Source organism: Athene noctua, chromosome 3 (assembly GCF_965140245.1).
Source record: "Athene noctua chromosome 3, bAthNoc1.hap1.1, whole genome shotgun sequence".
NCBI classification, from domain to species: domain Eukaryota; kingdom Metazoa; phylum Chordata; class Aves; order Strigiformes; family Strigidae; genus Athene; species Athene noctua.
Window position 1 is genome coordinate 3,669,558 of NC_134039.1, and position 24,809 is coordinate 3,694,366.

A 24,809-nucleotide genomic window follows, 5' to 3' on the forward strand; every position below is an offset into this window, starting at 1 on the left:
GAAATGAGATGTTAATCTTTTCCCAGTGCTGCTTTGCATAAGGTCCATTCCAGAGAGCTGTGTTTGTTTTAATTTCTCTAATTACTGATAGTGTGCTGATTATGCTGCTATAGATTTGACGTGAATTGCTATATTAATGGGATCAAAAATGAGGAGAAGTCTGCCATGGAAATTAAGAAGATGACAGCAACTGGGGGAAGGGAAGGAAGTGGAGAGTTTAATGCATACCCTGGTACTGCAGAGCTTTACTGTGCTTTTTCTGGAGCCTGATCCTTTGTCCCTGGCAGAAGTTGGGAGTATGCAAGCTATAACATTGACCAAAATCCCAGAATGTTTTAATTGTGTACCTGGTGCCATGCAGTCACTTAGGGGCTCTGATTTCCCCCCTCCTCCCTATGTTAGACCCTGTAACTCACCTCATAGCAGTCGGTCTCTTGGACTTTTGTATCCGACTATATAGTGTTGCCTGCAAAACACCATGTCTTCCCCACCTTTCCTCTTCCCCTTACTTGCTTCCCTAATGATTAACTTCCTTGAATCTCCTGCTGTCATTCCTGTGCTGCTCTGCGGCTGGTTTGCTGGTGGTGTCCTGCTGAGTGCCCAGATGTGCAGGGCCTTCTGAATCTTTCCTGCAAAGCACCTCATTCCCCCACAACAACCCATTTCTCTAAGGCCATTTTTTTTTTTCCCCTCTACCATACCCAAGGCACCTACTCTTAGGCGGATCCACAGATCCTTCCAGGTTCCCCCCAGCTCCTGGTTCTTTGGCTTGTCTTTCCACTTTTCCCTGCCTCTGTGTGCTTGTTGAAGGAGATTGCAGCCCTGGTCCCATGTCCTTGCACAGTTGAACATCCTCCATGATTTGGGTGTTGTGTCCAGAACACCAGCTTACTTTGACAGTCCCGAGAGCTACAACCATATGTTTCAAACCTGGATTTACACAAGCCAAAGGTGTGTTACTCAGGGGTTTTTAAGTCTAGGGCTTCCCCAGAATTCAAAGAGGGCACCAGAATTTATGCACACCTGCTAGTGCTGCCCTCTCTGAGCAGGAAGATGGGATGATACCCAGGGAGCTGGAAGATTCCCTTAAAGCAGTGTCCTGCTACCACTGTCCTGCGAGTAAAGGAGGACAGCCTGTGAGAACGTGACAGGTAACTTTCTCCTCTTTTACTTCTAACTGTGGGCTTCTTGATAGTGCAACACAAATCCCTGCACCTCCACCTTGCGGTAACACCTGCTTCTCTGGGGAGCAGGGGGAGTCAGGGCTGTTTGGAGAAGGGAAGATAAACAGCAAATAAAACAAGACAGGCACGGAGTGCCACACCTACACCAGCAGCCTGGGGGACAAATGTGTGTCAGCTTTCACTCTTGGTTAATTTTGCCCTGTGTAGTATCATTACATGCAGTACAGGAGTAAGTTTTTAGACGGTGCTAAGAGTCAGCTGCCTTTTCTGTCCAGCGCAGGGTATTTGCAGGCTGCGTTGGCTGTTCCTGAAAACTGCTGCATAGGTACTGCATTTTTTTGCTTTATCAAATGAAAAAAGTCATTTGAGTATACCACTTATCCAACTACCGAAGTAGTCATGTCACTGGGACAACATTAGGGCTTGCTTAGCATGCTTTCTTACATATTCTATTTTCATTTCTGCAAAAGCATGTATGTCCTTTGTGCCTGCCATCTGAGTGAAGTTAGTAAAGGGACAAAAAGACTATCAAGCGGCAAGCTGGAGAACAGTCACGATGAAGGCTGCTGCCTTGGAGTTTAGAAGGGCGTGATTTTAGCAAAAGCATGAAGCTATTTTTACTTGCAGCTTCACTCATCCTCAACTGTTAGACTTTTTTTTTTTTTTTAAAAGGTGACTACAAATTTAATTTTGTGTTTTTGAAATTTTAAAAATTGTTAGTATTTTAGAAATATTGATTATGTTCCTGACAGAATTCTCTGATTGTTCAGGTAGACTTTACCTCTGAAGAATCTACCTCAGTTCTTCTAACTGAAATTAGTGTGTGCTTTGGCTTTGGGAGTCTAGTCAGCTGTTATGTACACTCCTACTGGATAGACATGATCAATACAAGCTTTTGAGTTACCTTCCTTTTTTAGACAGGATGGTTTGATCTAAGGCTTTCTCAGCACCTGGATATTTAGTATTTTGTACTTTTCTAGTACAAAGAGAACAAAACCATAGCTTGTCTTGATTCTTAACCACGTGTTTCAGTCTGTCTCTCTCGGCTAGATCAGGTCGGTGGAAGCGTGACCCACTCTCCACAGAGCTGATTGTCTTGGTGGCACTGTTGAAGCACCAGCCACTAGAATAACCCCCAGGGAGGGTCTTCATGTAGTCTGACTTAATGCATCTCTTCAACTATTGCAGTCAAGGTGAAATTTTCATGGTGAAACTTTCCTGACTCACTGTGAGCTGAAGAAGCCTTTCAAAACCGATGACAGCAAGCAATATGCCAGCTGTTTTATCCACCTCATTGTGGCTACTGGCAAAATACTAGGGAGCTGCTATTTTGAAGTTGCTTGTAGATGGCAGTTGTTTGGGGCTGAGTGTTTGGTCACTTGTGGGTTTATATATCTATAGAGTCACCTGGCAGGCGGGGAATCTGGAATGTGGTAATGGCAAACACTTTCCCAGCACTCATCACCAATGATCTTGAAGGACCACACCAAAAGTGTATTGATTTAGACTCTTTTACCAGTAGACTAAGCTGCACAAGGCTGTTTGCTCAATTACACTCAAGCTTTGTGCTGACTCTGCTAGCAGCACTACCTATCCTTCCAAGCTGTTGCTTGACCAAGCCTACCATTGAACCATCAATTCTTGGCCTTAATGCAAAGGGAAATATTAAACTGACTGGTCAGGAAACTCTTTCAGAAAAATTCCTAGTGGTGGACTATCTGGTTGCATGACCTTAGAGGCATGAGATACCAAACCTTAGAAGCATGAGATACCAGCCATGTTTTTGTTTGATGGCTCCCACAGAGAGGAGCACTAGGCAGTTCTGGAGTTGTGAAGATTAAAGCAAATCTATTCTCAGTTGTCTGAGCACAACAGGTACCTCCTGGAAGTGTGACTCTAAAAAGCCTCAAAAAGCCTGGAGGAGCAAATGTGACCTCGTGGATGCGTGCCTCTGTGTAGGCCAGGGGTTGCGTGTGGCTGAAGCACAGAGCTATGGCAGGTTGCAGAACTGGACTGATGTTTGCAGTTCTGCTTCCAGCCATGTTACTGACTCATGCTGCAGACAGGGATGAAGCTCATTTTTCCACAAGCCCAGTGCCTTAACCTCCCTCTATTACCGTTCCACACCTTTTGGAAGTCTGGCCAGGACAGTTAGAAGGGCTGCTCTTTCAGGATGCACTCGTTAAATGCCCTTGAGAGGCACATGCTGTTCTTTTTCAAGACGTCTTAACTCTGAAATTACTTTGCTCATTTGAGCTTTGCTCCTTCTGTAACTCAGGTTGTCCGTGTGTCTAATAAAAAGAAAAAGACTTACCTAATGTCTGTAAATTGATATTTGGGTTAAAGGTGCAGGGAAAAAAATGCAGGATTAGTAAGAGGGCATTTCAAAGGCACTATAAGAGCCTGATAGCTGACTCCCCTTTGTGCCTTGTAAAATGTGTTCTGCAAATATTACCAATTCACACATTACTGTAGACATCCAAGGTGTGAGGGAAGAGTAACTGTGCATTTCCACAACTGCTTTTTTGTTACTGTCCTGTTCTTACGAATGCTAGGAAGCACTGAATCACATTTATTTATTTATAACAGTAAATCTCAAACTGCGTTGCCAGAAATCAGGTTACCGTATGCCTTTAGGAGGTTGATCACTGCAGAGAGAAAGGCAGCAGGTATTGGAAGTGTAACGTCTTAGTTTGATACAGCACCTCCTGGGTGTTGAGGGAAGTGCATGGGGTTCTGGATTTAATTTCTTTTTCTGCTTGCACTTTCCTCCTGCTGTTGGCCAGTGAGGAGGCCCTTTGAAGCCACTTAGGCCCTTGTCTTTGCAGCAGTGATTCAGTATTTCTGTGAGCGTGAAATGTAACCTGAGTTTGGACTGGACCCCATGTTCTCCAGGAGGGAGGAAAAGGAGTTCTCCCATCTATCCTCCAGTGCCTGTTTGCAGAGGCAAGCATCTGTGTGGCTGTGTTTCAGAAGCGTTCCTCTTTTTATAAATATCTCATACAATAAACAAAATGAGCAGCTGCAGTGTGCTTCGATTATCTGAGCTGTGGATCGCAGCAGGAAACGCTGGGAAGCGGCTGGTCTCGCCCCGAATCGCTGGTGATGATGCACCAGTGGTGAGAAGGTGCAACTGGGCAGCCAGAATGGGCACAGAGAGCCGCGTCCTGCGGGAACGTGAAGCGTAGAGTCAGCCGTTTCGGGTCAGGGAAGGAGTTGCATAAGTTGAAAGCAGAATAATGTTTTGTAGCTCCACAGGTGCGTCTTTCACCACGTCTCAGTGAACATCCTTGTTTGTTAACTAAGAAAAACTAAATTTGTGTGAGCTAATGGATTGCTGTTGCTTGGATGATGATGAGTCAAAAGAAGCTGAGTGGACACAGTAAGATGTTCAAGGGCTTTGTGGGAGACTGGAACATAAGATTGAACAATTTTTGGTTCAGAACTACTGAGCTGAAAGCCACACAGAAATAACAGTGATGGTGGAGTGAACCGGGCCTGTCTTCCCCCTCCATCTACACCAGAATAGTTAGAATAGTTTATTCTCCACGTGCCATCAGTCTTCTCTACCACGACTGTTAGCAGTGGTGGCTGTAGTATAGTGGTGGGACTGCAGACATTGAGGTGAAACTTCTGGTTCTCATGAGCTCCTGAGCAGCCAGCTGCTAAGCAGCACCTTGTGCCAGGATGAACCGGGCTTGCTTTGACGTGGCGACTGAGAGATGCAAGACTTCCTAGGTGCTCCATGTCCCATTTTTTTTTGGACGTGTCACCTCATCTACCTGCTTTGGTACACTCAGTTGTTATCTACTGATGTGCAAACCTCTCCTTCCCTTTGGTGGTGAGGGTGCGAGCATTACATTCTGCAGGTGCCTCTGTCAGCCTCAGTCTAGTTCCCTGTCACATGGCTGTGATAATGTTGTGTTTCATAATGGAAATAATTAACCTTCTCTTGCTCCAGCACCAAATTTGTCTTTTCCGTCTGCCAGAGATCAGGGTCAGGGTGGGGAGCTACACACGTACTCTCCTGCAAATGCTCAGAAATGAAGGTAGCTCCTTTTGCTTCTGTATGTATGTGGATGTAAATCCACACTGTTTGCACGGCCATCACTAAATGTCAGCAGCACATTTTGGGGGAATAACACGCATTGCCTTCCAGGAAGCATATGATAATGATTTTTTTTTTTTAATGCTCCTGTAAAATTGTGGCTATGTTTATTTACAAAGGATATAATTTGTGCTCTGATTGGAGTACAGGCTTAGAATATGGAAGAATTTTCCCATCAGATCAGATGAAATTTCAGCCTTAAAGTTCTTGGCAGACGTTTTCAGAAATAAAAACCTAACAGTGACAATTATGAAACTAATGCAGCAAATTGCCCTTTAACTCTATTTGACTGTCCTTGCGTAGCTGCTCACTGTATGCTGAGTTACTTGGTTGCAAGTTAAACTACTTCAAAGAAAGTGCTAGTAACTAGTTTAGGCAAGAAAAAGAAAGTATGACGTTACTCAATGGTAAATAGAGTTTTTAGTGATCGAGTGTGGTTTTCTGCAGCAAAGACAAAACGAATTGCTTAACGTCTTTAAAATGCTGTGAAGGAGTGGAGTGTTAAATACTTAATAAACTTGCTTAGATCATGACTGATTTGTGAGCACAAGATGAAGTGGTTTGGGCACTTTCTGTAACTGTACTCATGCACGTATCGTGGAATTGCTGTCAGATTTTCACTGACATAAAACCCTCAGAATCTCCCCACTTGTGTGTCACTTCCCTTTCCTCCCTCGACTAATTTCTGAGAAGACCTTTGGAAACTTCATGGACCTTTTTGCAAATTATACCTGTCACCCTAAAAGCTGTTTGGCCCCTGGCTGAAGCGCCAGGCAGCACGTTGCCCGCGCAGCGAAGTGCGCTGTGCCCCACGGCTCGTTGGGCAGCCGGGAGCATCGCCAGTGCTGCTCGCCCCCTTCACGCACCCACGCTTCCTTCCTTCCACCCACTTCCCCTTCCCCTGCCTGGGTTTCACACCTCTGTTCCAAAGTTCACGTTGTCCTCTCTCTTTCTCTCTCCCTCCCCTCCCTCTTTCTTTTTAACAGCAGGAAAGAATTTCGTACACACCTCCAGTGAGCCCGGTACCAAATTACACTTCCTCGTCACCACTACATGTCCCAGTGCCTCGAGCGATCAGGATGGAGGAAGACACCATCAGACTGCCAGCACACCTGCGTGAGTGTCAGCGTGGAGGCTTCTTACCTTCTTGGATTGTGGAGGGTGTGGGGCGGGCTGTGGAGCTGTTTCTATTTTTATGGGAGAGAGCAGGGAAGCCCCCTGGCTTCAGACTCCTTTTTTTTTTTTTCTTTTTTAAAGCTCTAGCTGGTTTTATTTTGCTAAATATTCTTCTTAACCATAGGAAACTACTCTTAAATACAGTATATTATATCCCTCTCCCCCATGCCCTGTAGCCCATGTCAAGTATTTGGCTTATTTCTCATGACAGGCACAAATGCAGATGTTTTATTTTGATGGGAAATGCTGTATTTCCTTCCACAGTATAGGAATTGCTCAGCGGTGTGCTGTGACACAAGGTCAGAGTTTCACAAACTGTGGTTGGTGAAGTGCTATGGGTATTACTGAGGTTGTTATGGGTCTCAGTATTAAATACTCCTGGTGCCCAGGTTCTCTACTACAGAGCATGTGTGCTGACAGAGGCAGTGGGAAAGGAGGAAGAATGAGCTTAGCTGTGCACAAAAGGATGCTGCAAAGGAGGAAGGGCATATCACTGACATTGGAACAAAACTGGAGCTGGGGGCAAGGCGAGAGCCAGTCGCTTCCTTGCTGAGATGATTTAATGTCTGAGGAATAGGAAAGGCCAAGGGCTGTTGGCCAATGAGAGGTGAATTAGTGAGATAGGATGGGGTCAAGGAAGAGTGGAATTTTCCTTTTTGGAGGGGAAGCGGTTCTGATGTAAATCAAGAGGTTTTGAGTAAACTTCTGTCAGGTGTTACATTCCTGGGGAACTTGAGCTACAAGGAGCAACAGGGCCAGGAGCAACTGTAACTTTGTGCATTGCCATCTCACAAACGGGCTTGGGATTTCGGAGAGGGGAGAAAGTCCACGTTTATCACAAGACATTCTCATTCCTGTCCTCAGCTGTTTTCCAGGCACACTCCTTTTCTGGAGGCAAACTGTGCTCCCAGCGCTTCTGTAATCCCATGCTCGCTCCCTTGCTGGCCACCGAGTTGCTCTGCGCCACATCACATCTTGCCCATGCTGTGTTCTGCGTGGTCCTGTTTTTGCTTGCTGCTGCCTCTTACTGTCTTCTGCCTGTGCTGCAGCGTAGCCCAGGTTGTACCTTTTCTGTGCTTTCTCATGGGAATGGGAGCTGGTGCTGTGACATTTCTGATCGTGTCTGGTCACTGCCCGAGTGTCTGTGAGCTCCCAGACCCTGCTTGCCCATGCATGTGGCTGTTGGCCCGTTTCCCCAGCCCAGGGAGCACTTGTCGTCATGTTACAGGGCATTTCTAATCTTTGCCCAAAACTTAAGACACAAAAAACCCAACACAGAAGCAGTTCTTCTCCAGCAGTCCTTTTTCCCACTGGTACTTTTAAGGCTGGAGATTTATTTGTTTTTTTTTAACTTTCCAGTTACCACTGAGTCTGACAGATGCACAAGGCAGGAAGGCAGAGACCCTTCATACTGGAAGGGGTGAGGCACTGTGTTTACTACCTGCTTCCTTCCCATCGGCTAGTCAGCATGCTAGGTAGTGTGAAGCTTATAAAGCTTCCTCTCAGTGAAGACTTTTTATCTAGTATTTCAAGTGTGATCCAACAGTTCACCTTGATTTTTGTTGTGGTTTTTCTTTTCTTTTGATTGGCACCTTTTTAAGCTTGCAAGGAGGCTTCTTTCCTATTAGTATTTCCACACCAGTCTGACTTGTAGAGTAAGAACACAGACAATTAATGATTAAATATTTGTGGAAAAGTCTTCCACAGAGTTAATCTCTTGGGTCATAAACAACATGGTGCACGTTTACATTGTAGTCCCTGGCAGTATAGTATTTTGTAGTTCAGCATTCACTAAGTATTGACCCAAACACTGTTAGAACCACTGTTTGAAGTATACAGTTTCACAGCTAGGCCAGAAACGACCGTTCTGAATTCCTAAAACAGTCTCTGATATAACTTGAGTTACAGAACTTCACTCAGTATCCTGTGTTTAAGTCCAGTAACTGAGCTACAGCATCTTATGCAGAAAGATTTCAGCTTTTAATGTAAAGACTTCAGTGATGGGGAGGATTTAAGATCTCTAGATGTTCTTCTTAATTACCCTCCTTATTTGCTTTTTTTTAAGTGCCCTATTTATAGTTTGAATTAGTCAAGCTTCAGTTTCCAACTATTAGATCTCATTATCTCCTTTCCTGCTAAATATTGTCAAAAGACTACTCCTGATATAGGTGCTTTTAGATAAAGTCACTTCTTAACCTTTTCTTGGCTAAACGGGATAGGAAGAGAGGTTCTTAAGGCTGTCAATCTTCCTGTAAAGCTTCCAGATTTCAAATTCTGTTTGTCTCATCTCCGTGAACTGTTTCCCACTTCAGACATCCCTCTTAAAGTGAGGACAACAGATCTGAAGATCATATTCCAGGAGTAATCTTCCTAACAGCAGGTATAGAAATAACTAAGAACCTTTTGGATCTCGGGTCATGAGGTTTAAGTGGTATTAGCATGGGATTTTGCAGTTTCTGCATGGACTTTTTTTTTTTTTTAAGATATGTGTCTGAGACATGGCTTTGGTCCTAAATCCAAACTGCCTTACAAGTCAGTAGCTAATTTCTAGTTCAGGCTGTAGTACTGCACGTGAAGATTGGGTTTAAATCTGCAAAGTCTGAGGGTCTTCTAGGTCTGAGATTTTTGTTTCTTTCTAGCCTTATTGTTGTTTTTGTTGATTAGGTGAACTGTAATAACTTCTTTCAACCCTCACTTGTTCCAGTGCAACAGGGAGATATAAGTTTCTTCAGTTATTCACAGAGCTGATAGCTTTCCCCATTCTCTGTTTTCATGACATTCTGGTGGCATTTACCAGAATAAAGGCAGAGTTCAGTCCTAAACTGTACATCTTCATTTCTGCCAACTTGCAAATTCAGGAGCTGTATTACAGGTGCAGCTGAAAACAGGAGTTTGCCCAAGCAGAGGTGAAACTAAACAAATGTTTCAGATGGAACATGAAGTGCACTCTGTGGATTCAGACAGTGTTTTATGCCTTCCTATTAGAAATTTCACTGTTTCTAATGTTTAAGAGCACTCTGAAGGCACCAACAGCCAATAGTATCAGAACAATTGGTAGAACAATTTCCTTTGGTACAATAAATTATTTCTCACTGTTTGGTGGACAAAAGGGTCTGATCTGTGCCGAGCTGATTTGATCCAGAGACTGGAAAATGGAGAAGTGCAAAGTTTAGAAGGGTGGAATGCAGATCCCTCTTTGCTACAAGCATGCAGAGAACTCCTCCTCTTTGGTCCAGACAGCTAGAAATATATAGAGGAAACCCCTTTTCTGGGGATGGTCTGAAAGGTCTTTTCCCTTCTCACATAGCCTTTCTTGTTTGAATTAGCTGCTTTCTTCCCAGCCTGCCCTATTCCTATAGTATAGAAGCACAGTGTCATCAGTCTTAACTTTAAAGCTCTGGGATGGTGAGAGAACCATTTTCTCATAATACACACCTTTCTCTGATGCTGTACTTCTCTGTAAGGGACCCCTACCGTTGAACATAGCTGTTTGCCTAACATCCACTTCTTAACTGAGTATTGGGGGCATTGTAAAACAAACTATCAGCAGGCAGCTGGAGGATATGCTTTCCTCTATTTTAGGTGTGTAGTCAGAAAGTACAGTGATCTCCAGTTCACTCCTTGTCCCTGGTGTGTATGTGGTGGTAGCTTTGCAGCATACCTGATCTCCACTAGACTACACTAATGTCAGATGAAAGGAGTGTTTGGAAAATGATAGCATGGTTTGGGTTGGAAGGGACCTTAAAGATCATCTAGCTCCAACCCCCCTGCCATGGGCAGGGACACCTTCCACTAGCCCAGGTCAAAAAACCTCATCCAACACGGCCTTGAATACTTCCAGGGAGTTGTTTACTGAGGATTCGAGAGAAGCAGGTTCAGCTCTCCCGCAAGGCTCTGCCCTTGGTGCCTTCTGTGACCTTGGACATCTTGTTTTAGTTTCCCCACTGTAAAATGAAAGAAAACACGAGTGCAAAGACTCATGTCAAGAGGTTTGAAAATTAGTACAGCGATTGCCCAGATACTGTGATAAGGAAGAATGCTGAGATGGATGGAAGTCCTCTGAAACTATCTGTGTACCCTTTATCTCTGAGGAAACTTCCTCCATATTGCCACAGAGAGAAAGTTAGTTTTGTTTGTTTGGGGTTTTTTTAAATTTTTATTAAAACCAATCTTCCTGTCTTGTCTGGTACGATGTCATTAGTTACTTGTTTTGTGCAGTGGCCAATACCTTGTGGTAAAAAGTTATTGGAACTGTAGAGGATACAGCATTGAAGAGATGGCTATGAGAACCCTTCCCTGTGCCTATTAATATGCTCTGAATCAGAGAGAAAATAGCTTTTTCCTTTTTTGTAATATGCAAGATGAAAATCAGTTGGTTAGCCTTCTACAACAGCAACTGTAAATACGTACTAAAGGCTTCATGGTTTTCTTTGTCTCCTTCAACATAAAACTTCTTCAACGAGAGATGCAAAAATCTCAGTGCTGAAAAAGGACTTGTTCCATGATCAGATCCTGTGCAGCAGCGTTCCCCCTTGCACATTTCTGTCAACTTGGACAGTCTGATTTTTATCTCTGAAGGGCATCTTCCCTTGGGAACGTGTGTGTGTTTGTTTAGGGAGATAGATCTCATGGGCAAAGATTTCACAGTGTTTTCTATTGATGCAGGGATGAACAAGAGTTCATTTCTTCCTCAGAACTAATTACTCTTCTTTCTATAGTATCCTTCATATGCCTGCAGCCCATTGTCATAGCAAGGCACACTGCACATACTTTTCTGTACACATAAAGCGATTATTCTTGGCAACTAAGCAACTAGTTTTTCTTGCTGTTGCCTTTTTCTGAATCCCCAACAGTCTGCACTGATGTTCAAGAGTAAAATTGCACACCCTAGACGTCAGGATAAATGCATCACCTCTTAGAAGAGAGCTTTTACATTGGAACTGCAGGAGTCTTGTCTTGACCGTGCTCACTTTTTGGGGGGTTATTGTGGTGGGGGAAGCTAAAAACTTATTTGTAGAATCGTTTGAGGACTTCTTGTTTCAAATATAGGCTTAGGTTCTGATCTTTTGCTTTCTAGTTTGAGATATGTTCCAGGCTACAGCTGATTTGGATGAACTTCAGAGTATCCAGACCTGGTTACATCCAGCTAGCGAGATCACATTTTTTATTTTAGGATCTCCGTGTCCCTTGTAATTACTCTGTTCTGCTGCCCTCATTAAGGAGGACAGAAGGGAAGATTGTTTAGTTTTCTACAATGATTATATTAAAGACTTTAAATTTTAGTCACTGTTTCATAGGCATCCTTCTGCATACCTATTTATATTGGTATTTGATTTGGTGGGGACCAGTCCAGTGGCTCTGTATTGGTTTGACATCTCTGTGACCGTAGCTGCATCACATTCTGCACGAAAGCCCCAGTGTGGACATGAGCAGTAGGGCAAGCCAGGCAGTTGGGCTCTCAGATGGTCAGGTTCTTTAAACTAAGGTATTTATCAGACCTGAAAGCAGTTTATTACAAGTTTCTCTTTCCTCATCACACATTGTTGCTTATATGCATCATTTGTGTTTTAAGGGCACCAGTTTTCTTCCTTTCTTTCTTTCTTTTTCTTTTTTTTTTTTATTTTAAAGGAATGCAGGAAACAATTAAGAGAAGGAGGAGGAAACAACAACACTGTCAGGGTTGCCAAGGATCCATTTTTTCTGTATAGTGTCTATTAATTATGCTGCTCCTTTTATTAATCCTTTGGCACCTGTTAATTATTCTACAATTTTGGCTAGCAGCTGGAAAGCCACTTTGAAGCATTAAGCATATTGTTATTTAGTTACTAGAATATTCAATGCATTGAACTGAAAGTATGTAGTGAGACGGGAAAAAAAGCCCTTCACCCTAAGCCACATTTAGAGCAGCAAGCAATAAAAATATTTGCTTTGGAAGGATCTTTGTGGAACAAAACTGACTGACGCACATACAGGGAAAATAAAATAAAAGCTGCATAAGACAAAGGGACTGTGAGAGGTGGCCAGAATGTCAAGTTAATGGCTTGGAGAGTAATCCTGGTCCCACTGAAATGAGTGCATAAATTCCCACTGATTTTAGTGGGATCTGGACTGACCTCTTTCTTGGATGATTGGCTTCTTCCAGCCCCCTCTTTGCTCTTCTTTGACGTTATGGCCACTTAAGCCTCGTTCCTCCCTCTTACTGTACTTTATATACTTGCCTTTCCTCCTAATCTGCTTTTCATCTTGTACTTCATTCTCTCTCTGGGTAGCTAGTCCTAACCAATCCCAACCTACTACTACAAAAAAAATTTAAGCCAGGACAGTGGCACTGCTTCCAACCACCTGAGTGCTTGCAGTATTTAATCTTCATGATATTGCATCTTCAATCTTCCACCATGGGCTTTTCTTACACGTTTACACTGTGAGCTATGCAGGATGGGGCCCATCTGTGCAGTAATGAATGCCTCCTGGTCTTTCAATTCATAACTCATAATAATCTACTGACAGGCTGGCTGGGCTGGGAGAATCCCAGCCAACCATCCTGTCAGCCTCAGTGACCATTACTTCGGTCAACTCTAGCGAAGTGACTGGGCCTGGCTCCATCATGACTGTGAGTTACATCCAGTTGTTAGGCAAATAGGATGAAAATCACGAGCCAGGGAGACATCGATTGTGCCTGTCTCTTACCTAGGGTGGCCTCTTCCACAGGCAGCCTCAGGCGCTCATCTGAATTTAACTCATCTACTCCAGCCTGCCTCCTGGGTGTTGCTTACAGTGAATCTCAGGCCAGCTTTGAAGCGATCACACAGACAGGCAATTTGGATGGGTGGGAAGCTCAGTCTCAAATTCACTCTTGCACCATGGCTGGGCGCAATGTAGATGCTACTATTTTACTTGAAAGAGCTTTATCTGGAATATGTTGGACTGGGAAGAGCGAAAGCTCATTACTGATCCAGCTGGGAAAGCTGTGGCCTTTGGATCAGGAAAATCCAGGTTTATGTTTTTCTGGCACGGTCTTTGTTCATCACCTGTGGGAAATGGAGCCCCTTGTCACTGGGTTTGCATCGGGGTGACTCAGGGCCACCTCAGTTGTCACCCTTGATATAAACAGCTGTTGAGTTGAACCCTAAATCTGTTAGATCCTTACTGCTGCCTGGTGACTGTGACAGAGGCATCTGGGTTAAGTGTGAAAAAACTGGTCATAAAGGGCCAGTGCTGAGTTGGTTTCTGCTCCTTGAGAGAGCATTTTAGTCAAGTGGTTTTGTTTTTTTTTTTTTAAATTATTTTTTAAAATGTACCTGGCTGTTAGCCAGACAGAGTTAACACAGCGGTCTCCTGCGCTGGCAGTCCCCCGTGGAAGTGTGTGGAGGGATGAGATCCTTCTTGCCCCAGTGGGAATTTGCAAAGCAGTCCTGGGGTGGGAGGGCGAGAGACCTGTGCTTCAGGGCACGGAGAGCCAGCAGTGTGGGAGTCCCAGTGATGCTAAGCCAGTCTTTTTACCCTCCTGGAAAGCTTTACTTTAGGGTTTTAAAATCTTCAAAACATGGACTCACCTCTATTCAGAAGGGAAAGGGAGTCATGTCGCTTTAATCTGGGATCAAGCCGATCCCTTGTGGAATTCCCCTGGAAAGTGTGGGGAGGAATAAGAAGCAAAAGCAGCAGGACATTTATGGTATTGCTGGGTTTGAAGCATTTTTAGCTTTGTCTTAAAGGGACGCTGTCAAGATCAGTGAATCTAAAATTAGCTTGCTTTTCTCTTTCCATCCCAAATGTGTCTGTTTAATTTTTCATTTGTTACAAATGCTTCCACATTCTTTTTTTTTTTTTTTTTAAAGAAATAAAATTAATGTAAAGAACCCAGCGTTCATAAATAGCCCTACAATTAAAGAAAACACAGAAGAGAAACTGTGTGTAAGCCATGACTAACAACTCCACAATAACAAACCATTGTGTGGTAAGCGCCTTGCAACAAAACACAAGTGTGGTAGAAAACCCTGCGGAAACAACATAGCATGCATGCGATGTCCATTCCCCTAATGAAAAACAGAGCTCAGCCTCTGAACGTTGGAAGAGAGCACCACTGTCCAGCACTGAGAGGGGCACAAACTGTGTGAGGAGAAACCCCCTTGCAGCTTCAAGGTACCAGGGATTAATGTAACAGGCCATGTGTATACACACGCAGAGAAAAACAATTATTTGATGCCCTTTATGAGAGGGTGGGTTTCCTGCTGCTGTAGTTGTATGTCTTCTCTCTTCTGTGCTGGCACTCCTGGTGCTTAATAAATACAGCCTGATGAAATCTCCATTAAACGGGATTTTACACCCATTTTACAACTCTCCATTTTACTGCTAGAGCAGAAGGACTACATGAGTTATAAGTTCGTTCAAGAAATTTTTGATAAAATGATTCCATCCAGGTTTGGAGGCCCAGTCCAACAACTCAGCCAAGAGCCTCTGCTCAAGATCATTTTCCAAAGATACTTGGGAGGGGGAAGTACTTGTGCATCAGCCGTTCCACTGTTGTGGATGCTTGTGTGCTGTCTGTCTTTTATGGGATGAATATGTTTGAATTTGCTCACTCCTCATGTAAACTGCTTTGTGCAGGACTAGCACGCTGCTGTTAATGTAGCAGTGATCCTTCAGTTCAAGAAGTTATGAGTTATTTATACATTTAATAGGCATATGGTTGGTGATGTTGTGAGTTAATAAACAGTCACCATTGATTGGCTTCCTAGAGTCAGAGTATTAGGACTCGCTCAGCTCCAAATCTTCGTTTATGAGTTTTTATGCATAAAAATCATACCCTGGAAATAGCCCTAAGCACCCTGCATTATTTCCTGCATATGTCTGTCTGGTTTTGATCTCCATAGACTTTTGTATCCCACTTAAAAAAGTGTCCATTCTGCACTGGCAGCAGGGTCAAGTAGCTCTGTGGCAATTATACAGACCAGAAAATGAAAATGTTAAATTATACCGTGACAAGTTAAAATGAAATTAATGTCTCTAATGATTAACCAATGTATTCCTCCTGCCTTTGGAGTCTGCAGGCATAGTATGAGGTGTTCTGCAGTCAGTGGAGAGGCAGGACAAGGGACTCTGTGGCAAAATTCTTCAGTTACAGGAGTTTAATTTGGAGACAGTGGAAGTGTTCCTATTTGAGAGTTTACTGAGCGGATCCTTGTAGTCGGAGATTCATTATTCAAGTCCCAGAGTTACTTGTAGCACCAGACCCCATACAAAAAACTGGCTCTCCCCCTCAAGCAAGCACTATTGTACCCATGTCCTGTGTGGCCTCTGCCCTGTCCTGGTGCTGTGACATGCAGAAGGGGATGGTATCCCAATGGGGGCTTTTGGCATTACATACTCCCTTCTCAAAGGAAGAGTGGTAGTTTCGCTGGCTTTTGGATTATACACCCCTGGGCATGCCCTGGGGGTGGAGGAGGGAGCGGTGAATCGGGCGACGGCCCGGTCAGGAGGGTCTGACAACTGTACTGAGCACAGTGAAGACCTAGTCTAAAACCTGGTCTCAACAAACCAGTTGTAGTCAGCACTGTGAGAGTCAGCTCTTTGCCAGAGTGATAAATTTTGCAGGTTCTTTCTGGTAAGGATAGGCTGTAGGAACACACTCGTTTCAGAGGAAAATACTATAATGCTGGTAACGAAATTGCACTATCTCAGCATTCTGCAAAAAAGGTTTATTTTCTTAACTTATTAATATGTTCTCTGCGTTCTCCCTCTTTCAGTTCCCCAGAAGCATTCTTTTGTTTCCCTCAGGTGTCTTAAAGCTTCTTGTCTGCAGAACAAACCTCCCGAAGGGGCTGTGACCTGGTCAGAGTGCTGACATTTTATTTTAAACCCACCAGCAGCAAAAAAACACAGAATATTTTTGAAGGGAAATTTCCTTTTTGGGTTTTTGTATCCCTGAAAGAATTTCCGATGTAGGCAGACAGTAATTCCCAGCTACATACTTCCTGATAAGGAAACAGCTCCAATAAATGCAGCTATAAATAGCTACCTTTTTATTTTTTAAAAATGTAGGGAGATTTGTTTAGCCTTTCTTTCAAACTGTTGAAAGAAGGGAACAGTGTAGGATAAGAGTCTCAGGTTTGGCACCCGTTGGCTCTCCAGATCAACAAATTAAGATTTTAATCTGCATCTGTACGTTTAATTATGTAAAGTTTAGATGTCTGTTTATTTCTGCTCATCCTTCTCACGACGCTGTAAAAGAAAAAACAGCTCCGTTTTATATGGCAAACATAAATTGCATTATGCCTTCCTCATGAGGGAAAAGTATTACCTGCTTTAAGCAGAACTCATAATGCTTTTGCTATGTGCCTGTATTTTAGTGCTTCTCTTTCTATATATAGTTTAAGGTGCTTTGTCATCTTGGAATAAGTAGCATGATCTTCAACTGCATTTTTTCATGTTTACTGTGGATGTGCTGTAGCAATTTCATAGTTAGACACAAATTCCCTTTCTTCTAAAAGTAACTTGCTGGGACAATTTTGTGCAGTTACTTTATAAACCTTGTGAATTTTCTGTGTTATCTCTGCCCTTCTTATGGTTCTGTTTCATGTATTTTTAATTTCACGTCTTTCACTTTGGACTCTTGCTCAAATTTTCCTTTGCCAGTCCTGCTTTTTTTTGTACTTTTTAACAATGCCAAATGCACAGTGCCTTTAGAAGAACAAATAATTGTTTACCAATGCAAAAATTTATGGAGATGAATAAATTTGGTGCAAGAGTTAGTCTGAAAAATGTCTCTGCAGGTTAGATTTCAGGCCAGCTGTACCTGTCGTTCAGTTGAAAATATACACGTGTCCACTAGCTTGATTGTTTTATAGAGGATGAGTCTGCTTCGTAAATCACCTTGATTACCACTTAGACCTTAGTTAGACCTTGGTTTCTGTCCTATGGCAGGGAAGGGTGTGTGGGTCTGCTTGCAGGGGGGCAGGAGTCCCCTGCCAAATCCTGAGGCATGTCTGGGGACAGGCTCTCACAGGAGGCGTTAGTGGTTTGGGCATCTTCTTTTCTCACTTGTTCCTGGTGTGAGTGCTCCCCTGGTTTTCCGGGGGGGGGGGTGGTGGTGTGTGAGGTGCCCACGGCGGGCTCTCTGCCATGCTCAGCACCAGCTGCACCATGGCCAAAGCCTCTGGAAAGGTGAGAGTGCCGCTTCCTCGGTGCTGGGAGTCAGTGGAGAGCTGAGGCCCAGCACAGCAGAGAGAAGGTCAAATAATCTCCCTTTTCCTCCTCCCTCCTCCCCTTTTCTCCTTCCAGCAATTTCACAGGATCTTATGACTTGTGGCCAAATCCTCCCCACAAGGGCACTCAGCTGCCGTGGGCCCCTCCTCTTGGCCCGCTGGTTGTGCTCCCAGCTGGCCCAGAGCCGAACAGATTGCACAAGGGTGCAGCTGGTGGAAGATCCCTCCTTGCCCTTGTCGTTCGTTGTTCACTGAAATGCCATGGCAGGGCTCAGCGCCTGCCCCTCCTCAAACGTTGGTTGCGTAGCCCTGAGCACATCGCTTGTACTCTTGTTTTCCTTTGTAGGTACCTGAAGGGGTTTTTCTTTCTCCCTCCTGTGCTCCTCTCTTGGCTGCACTGGGAAAGTTGATCTGCGTGTGCAGGCCTTGCCACACCTCCTCAACAGGCCCGTGGAACATGCACAATTAATACGGTATTAATTAATTATGGAGAGAAGTCGCTGCTGGCACAAGAACCAAGGCTTGCAGCTTATAAAGTGAATGCTTTGATGCTGAGCTTTAAAGAACATTTCCATCAACTCAAGCCAGCAGAGAGATTCTGTGATATTTAAACCCTCCCTCCGTACAGACTCCAGAGCTCATGGTCCTGCCACCTTGGGCACTAACAACAAAAATAGTGGTGGCAAAGGAGGGTTCAGAAAGCTCAACTGGGGATCAACCCTCATGAGTAAAATTGCACAGGTCCTAGGTGGAAATGTTGGGGCTGAACCAGAAATGGTTTGTTGAGCCAGCTTAATAGATGTTTGCAGTGTGAAAAAAAAGTGTGACCTTCTGGACCCACTGAAAGAAATAGGAGTTGTCTCACTGACTTCAGCAGCTCCCACAATTTTATCCAGAATATATGTGTGTGTAGATTTGTTCTGTGCTTCTACTTATTTGACCAATGTTTGGGGGAAGAGACATGAAGGAACAACTGTGCCTCTTCGGTTTTTATGCAATACTGAGAATTTCTCCCTTTCTACTTCCTCCTTTGCTGTAGTGCAGAAGGAAGTAGCCCTGGTCCCTGCCGGTCCACAAACCAGTTACTCATTTCAGTTCTGCCGCTTGAGTGGGTCCTGGTGTATTTCCTAGTGGGGGAAATCTCCCTTTATGTGTATAAGTTCCTCCTTCCTATTCTCTCTTTCGTTCTGATTTCTTCCAAGCAATCTGTCTCCTTCAATTTTTAACCTCCTTGCTGGCTTTCGCTTCCTCTCCATGCTTCAGTGAAGGCGTTTTGTCAGAAAAACCCCTCTGTACACAGATACTTCTTTGTTCCCCTTTTTTTTTTCTGTGTCATACTTCTTTGTATCTCGCTTCCTTGGAAACTTCCTTAGTAGTCTTATTACCTCTGGGCTTTTAGCTGCATTACTCTGGGTAGTCATTACTGTGTTGCTGGGTGTGTAATTGTTTAAGGCACCTTGATCTTTTTATTAGAGATATTTTTTTTAACTGCTCTTTAAATACTAATAGGCAGTGGTGACAAATATTGTTATTAAATACATGGGGCTTGTTTCATCACTGTTCTATGGCTTGCTCGGTGGTTTTCAGCTGTTGAAAGTGAGCGTAACCAAATCACAGGAGTCATTATCTACTTCCACTTTGTGTTGTTCTCAGGGATGCAGTGCATGGTGCGGGGTAGTGGTGGATGGCTCACATGCAGTAGAAGTTGTTCGAGGTTTGGTGCAGGATTTGAAGCCTCGGAGCTCAGCAAAATAGGAACAAGGGGTAGCACTCAGTGTCTGCAAGAGCTGGAACGTCTACAGTCCTCCTCCAATTTTTACACCCTCTCTCAGTTTTAAAATCCCGTAGAATGAAAACCGAGTGGAGGGACTGGGAGTGACAGCAGAGGTAAGAGTGATAGCGAGATGAGCTGTGTTTGTGATGGGCAGACCTGAAGCAGCTGGGCCGTTAAAGGAGTCAGTAGTTGCTGTTGGCTCCCTGCCACATCATTATCAGTGCGTGCAAAAGCAATGGCTGAATCTCACAACGTTTGGCGGCTGATTCAGTTCAACAGAACACCCAGAAGTAAATCCAGATGTCTTTAAAATTGGTTGGATATGCAGTGTTGTGGTAAGTTTTCCATAACTATGGTTTTCTTGTGAGAGTTCTGGGAGAATCCAGCTAGTCCAGAATAACCCTGAGAGCACAGCTTCTCACCCACAGCCTCTCTGGTGCTCTACCATTTGCAGTGAGAACATGTGTGCACAAAAAAATTGCTTGAACTCAGAAAAGAGTTAACAACCAAAATTTATTTCAAAGCTGAGAAGTTTTGGATGGGTTTTTTTTAGATCTGACACACGTCATGTATTTCTGTGTACATGTACGTATTTAGATCCTGCAGAAAGGAGGCTTGCTCAAGTACTTAGGTTTTATGCACAGAGACTGTTACTCTTCCTTTTTCTTTTGATGCTAATTAACACTTACAACGTGTTACAACCATTTCTTTTAGGCAAAGTTGTAAAATTACTGCCTGTGATCAGAAAAAATGGATGCAGAAGATGGTGGAAGGTGCCTTTTGTGCCACATGTGCTGCCCAGGAGGCTCGTAACACCGTCCTCACCTCACCTCTGCTGTGTCAGGCAGGCACCACAGTGTCAACCTGTGTTTGAGACTAGAGGCCCAGGTTTGAACTGGTCTTTCAATCCATTTTTACCAGATTAAATGGATTGCATTTTTACCAGGTGTACAGAGTCAGCCCTATTGTTTATGGTTTGAAATCTCTGAATTTGCTTAAAATTGTAGATGGGGCTCAATCAATTGGCTGCATTTAATGCTTTCTTACTGAGTGCACTCCATGGGCCACTTTCCAAAGACTACTAATGCGAAGGCTAATCGACAAACAGTCTTGGCACCACTTTGGAAGCTGAAATAATCAGAGTGGTATAACTTATTCTGAATAAAGGTAGCTCACACGGATAATTTTATTCTGTAATGACCGAGCCCCCACTCTGAAGCATTTTCACAGTACAATTTTATGTCGCTATAACATCAACAATGTAAAGGCTGTAAAAATACAGTTACTGGTACAAACCCTATCTCTTAACCAGCTCTAAATTACACATATGCTTCGTATAATTTGAGCCTCAGGACAGCCGCACTTTAATAGATCCTGACAACTGGAAGAGGAGGGACATCATCTTGCTCTTTATGAATAAAATGGCCAGCATGTCTTTAGCACTTGAAATTATGGCCATTTACTAAATTAGCTGCTCCCAGTGTCACTCCGAATTGGGATGAAAGTAGATTATTCTTATTTTAATATTTTCTCAATTCTTCTTGAGAGACAGCAGCTCATTGATACGGGACCACAGTACAGGGAGATCTCATCCAGAAGGATGTTGTGGTTGTTCAGCAGAAAACAATTACTGATGTGAGTAGCTCGTGACTTTTTCATGTGGTTTTACAGTAAAACCTGTGAATGTCCCTCGACTGTAGCATTAAGCAAAGACATTTGTCAAAAATCAGTCACCAGTCTCAAATTTGTTTAGCAACTCTGCATTGATTTAATGATTTTGCACCAAAATTGTTAGGAAACCGAAATTCTAACCCAGACTTGTTGAAGCTTGTGAACTTCTAGAGAGGTTTTTCAACACCTTGAGTTTGTTTAAACTCTGTCCCACTCAGGGTGTGATGAGACCATGGTGATTTTTAATATGATAGGGGACCTAGTTAGAACAGACTACTTCCCCAGTTTTCCCATTCCCAAGGGACTAGAGGCAGGGATAGGACTCTGCAGTTTGAGGAAAAGATAGTGCTGTAAGTGAATGGCTTGGCAGGGAGAATGTTAGCATGTGGCTATGAAATCATACTTGGTGTGGAGAAGGTGAACAGGGAATGATTATTCACAGTTCCTCACGGAACAGCAAATCCAGAGATCTGAGATAAATCATTGGGCAACGTGTCTAAAGAAACAAGAATGAGGATGCATCACTGCATGAAAGAAATCATTGCAGGAAGGTGTTTTAAGGGCTGAAAGTGTAAACGGATCTCTGAAAGGAACCAGATAAACCTGTGGAGAGAGGGATAGGCCGTTGGGTCGGTAGGGAAACAGCGGCCTGGATATAACCACAGCTCATGACATCCTTCAGCCACAGGTGACCAGAGATAAGTCATATATATTATAGAAAAGATTGCTTAATGTTTTCTTATTCCTTATGCTTTTTGCTTATGCAGCCACTCCTGAAGACATTTGGCGAGATGGGTCGGCGATCTTTTCTAGTATGGCAGTTTTTCTATTTTACCCCATCTCATAACCATCTCCAGGGATTTGACAGTAGTGTGGACGCCATCCAAGCAGATATATATTCAGTATGCATATGCTACGCCAGAGGGCTCTTTTAGGTGATAACTAACTCATCAGCTAGAGGCCACGGATAAAAGTTAAGTGGGGGGATTTGCCTTTAAGCAATTCTGACAAAAGTCTCTTTACACAACAGCTGACTGAATCACTGAATGTAATGCCAAGGGCAGCAACAGGAAAAAAGTCATGTAAATTAGCTGGCGAGAGAACAGGGCAAAGCTATCTGGTGAAGGAGGGAATGGGAGAGGAGGACAGGCAGCCACCTGCTGGAGCTTCGGCTTCAAGGACCAGACCTTCCCCCATCAAGTGTCTGAAAAACGAATTTTGAAGTTGAGACTGAGGGGGGAAACGTGGAGAATCTCTCTCCCCGGCATACAGGCCTCCAGTGGGTTGTGATCACCCCTGTATGCGATTCTGTTCTCCCACATGCCTGCAAAGGTTGCTTTCATTTTCCTGCTGTTGTCCAGTCCAAGATCCAGTTTGGCCTGTGCCCCTTCTATGGCCTTGTCTCATCCGTGTAACGTGTAACACTAATTTCAGTTCTGCTTCCTCTCTTGCCCCAAACAACAGTTTGGGTTTCTGGGCGTAGTCATTAAAAAAAGTTGTTATTCGGTATAATTTGTGATTTGAAATGGTAAATTAAAAACTAGCTGGAAGTCTGACAGTGCTTCTGATCTGTGTGCCCTTTTCTAAGGTGCTTCATAAAATACCATATGTTGTTATTCATCCTGGCCTGGATGTTCTTGGCTTTCTCCCACTTAATGATTCACAAGATGTCCGTGAGATTCATTTTTGTAAATGTGGTTCCCCCTCTTCCCTCTCTATGTTCTCCTCTCCCTTCTCCTTTGCTTGCGAGTCTTTGCTGCAGAAGTTCATTAAATAAAACCCATTGTACATTTAAAGGACAGAGTGCAGTCTTCTGTGTGCAATCTGAAGAGATCTAAGACACGGTGCAGATATTTTCCCCCGGATTTCCACGGTGCAGATATTTTCCCCCGGATTTCCACGGTGCAGATATTTTCCCCCGGATTTCCACGGTGCAGATATTTTCCCCCGGATTTCCACGGTGCAGATATTTTCCCCCGGATTTCCACGGTGCAGATATTTTCCCCCTGATTTCCACGGTGCAGATATTTTCCCCCTGATTTCCACGGTGCAGATATTTTCCCCCTGATTTCCACGGTGCAGATATTTTCCCCCTGATTTCCACGTAGGGGATTAGAGTAGTTTGGGATGCTTTTCTACAGCTCCCTCTCCTCTTCCCCTGCTCTTTCTCCGCTCTCTATGTGTGTCCTCTGCCTCTCTCCTGACTAGGGAGATTTGATTCCTAGTGAAAGCTCGACAACTCGCCTCCTCCGAATGCTCCTGGCTGTCTTTGGGAGGGGGGAGCGGGAGAAGGCCGGGCACGGCGGGGTCTCTGCAGGCCTCCGGGAGGGCAGAGCTGCTGATCCCGGCATGCCGGCTGCAGTAAGCAGGCAGGGGTGTTGCAGGGCTCGCATGCCAGAGTCTCTTCAAACAGCCCTGCTCAAAGGCATGAGCTGGGCTCACTTCTGAGGGAAATTTCCTTTTTGGGGAAGTTGCTGCAAAGGAATTTCCTGTGTGGGCAGACAGAGCTTCCTGACTTGAAGGCTTCTTGGAAGGGAAACCGTTTCATAATGAAATGATAAATTAAAGACATACCAGCCTGGTTCGCTTCAAAACAGCTATTGAGAGAGAGCTCAGGCAGTGCACCATTATACTCCCGCGCAGAATGAAAATAAATTGCATCCTGACAGGATTCTCCGTAGTGGAGCATATCCTTCCCCCAGCCTTCCTCCCTGTACGTCTTGCTTTCCTACCCTTCCTCCCCCTTTCCCTCTCCCCTGCTATTTGCTGCCCTCTCATTTATCTTTTGCAGCCCCCTCTAACAGATAGGCAAAGGAGTGTGATGTTGGAGATGGTTTGCTAAATGTACTCCTTTCCCCACAGAGCAGGGAGCTCTGGTTTAAATCCTGCTATGCTGGTCAACACGGTGAGGGCTCTGGGTGTAAGTTGTAGAAATGGGACCTGGCTGCTGTGAAAACGGGGTGCCACGGCTGCTGACACGGTTGTGGGAAGGAGAAATCAGGGGTATCAACAGAGTTTAAGTCAGTGCCTACAATAAGGAATGTCTTGGTGTGGTCATGAAAATAACTGGGAGGAAGGGTTGCAGATATCTATTTCCTGCTAAATAAGAGGAAAAAGGGACCTTTGCTCCATCCCAGCCAAGACACAATGAAGGGAGGGCATCCCCAGAGAGCTCAGGCTGTTACAGCCGAGTTTTCAATAGGCACAAACAGGCTCATGTTATTTGTCTGCTCCGCACCGTCCCAGCCTGTTGGAAAGTGGAGGCAAGTGCTTGTGGATCTCTGCGCCCTAAGGGATGCCTGTAGCTGCGAGCTCAGATGAACTGGGTGAAGAGCTTCGCTTGGGCTGCTTGGGTTGCCGAACACATTGTGAGTGCAGATGGAGGATACGATCTCAGATGGCATGGGGGTAGGGGGAACAAACAAGCAAGAGTTACACGTCACCTTTCTCAGTCTCAGCTACATCATCTGTAAACTTGATGGGTGATTCTGCTCACAATACCTAGTTCCACAAAGTGATTGGACGTGTACTGCTACAAGTGTGGCATCAGCATTTTCTTTTCTCCCCTGAGAGAAGGCCTTTATTCCCTGCCTCTTATTCAGCTGGCAATTAAAGCTGCTTTAATTCTTTGCAAGAATTGCCTGAATTGGTGTGCATTGTGTGTCTTGTTCTGCCAAGGAGGCCTTACCCCTCTC

General features: G+C 44.2%; 1 protein-coding gene across 1 annotated transcript in view; it reads left to right on the forward strand.

Moving 5' to 3' along the window:
• Positions 1–24,809, forward strand: part of ETV6 (ETS variant transcription factor 6) — a 139,943-nt gene that overhangs the window by 41,188 nt on the left and 73,946 nt on the right. The window contains exon 2 of the mRNA XM_074901799.1: positions 6,279–6,408. Within this exon, the coding sequence (XP_074757900.1) occupies positions 6,279–6,408 (130 nt within the window). The remainder of the gene's footprint in view (positions 1–6,278; positions 6,409–24,809) is intronic.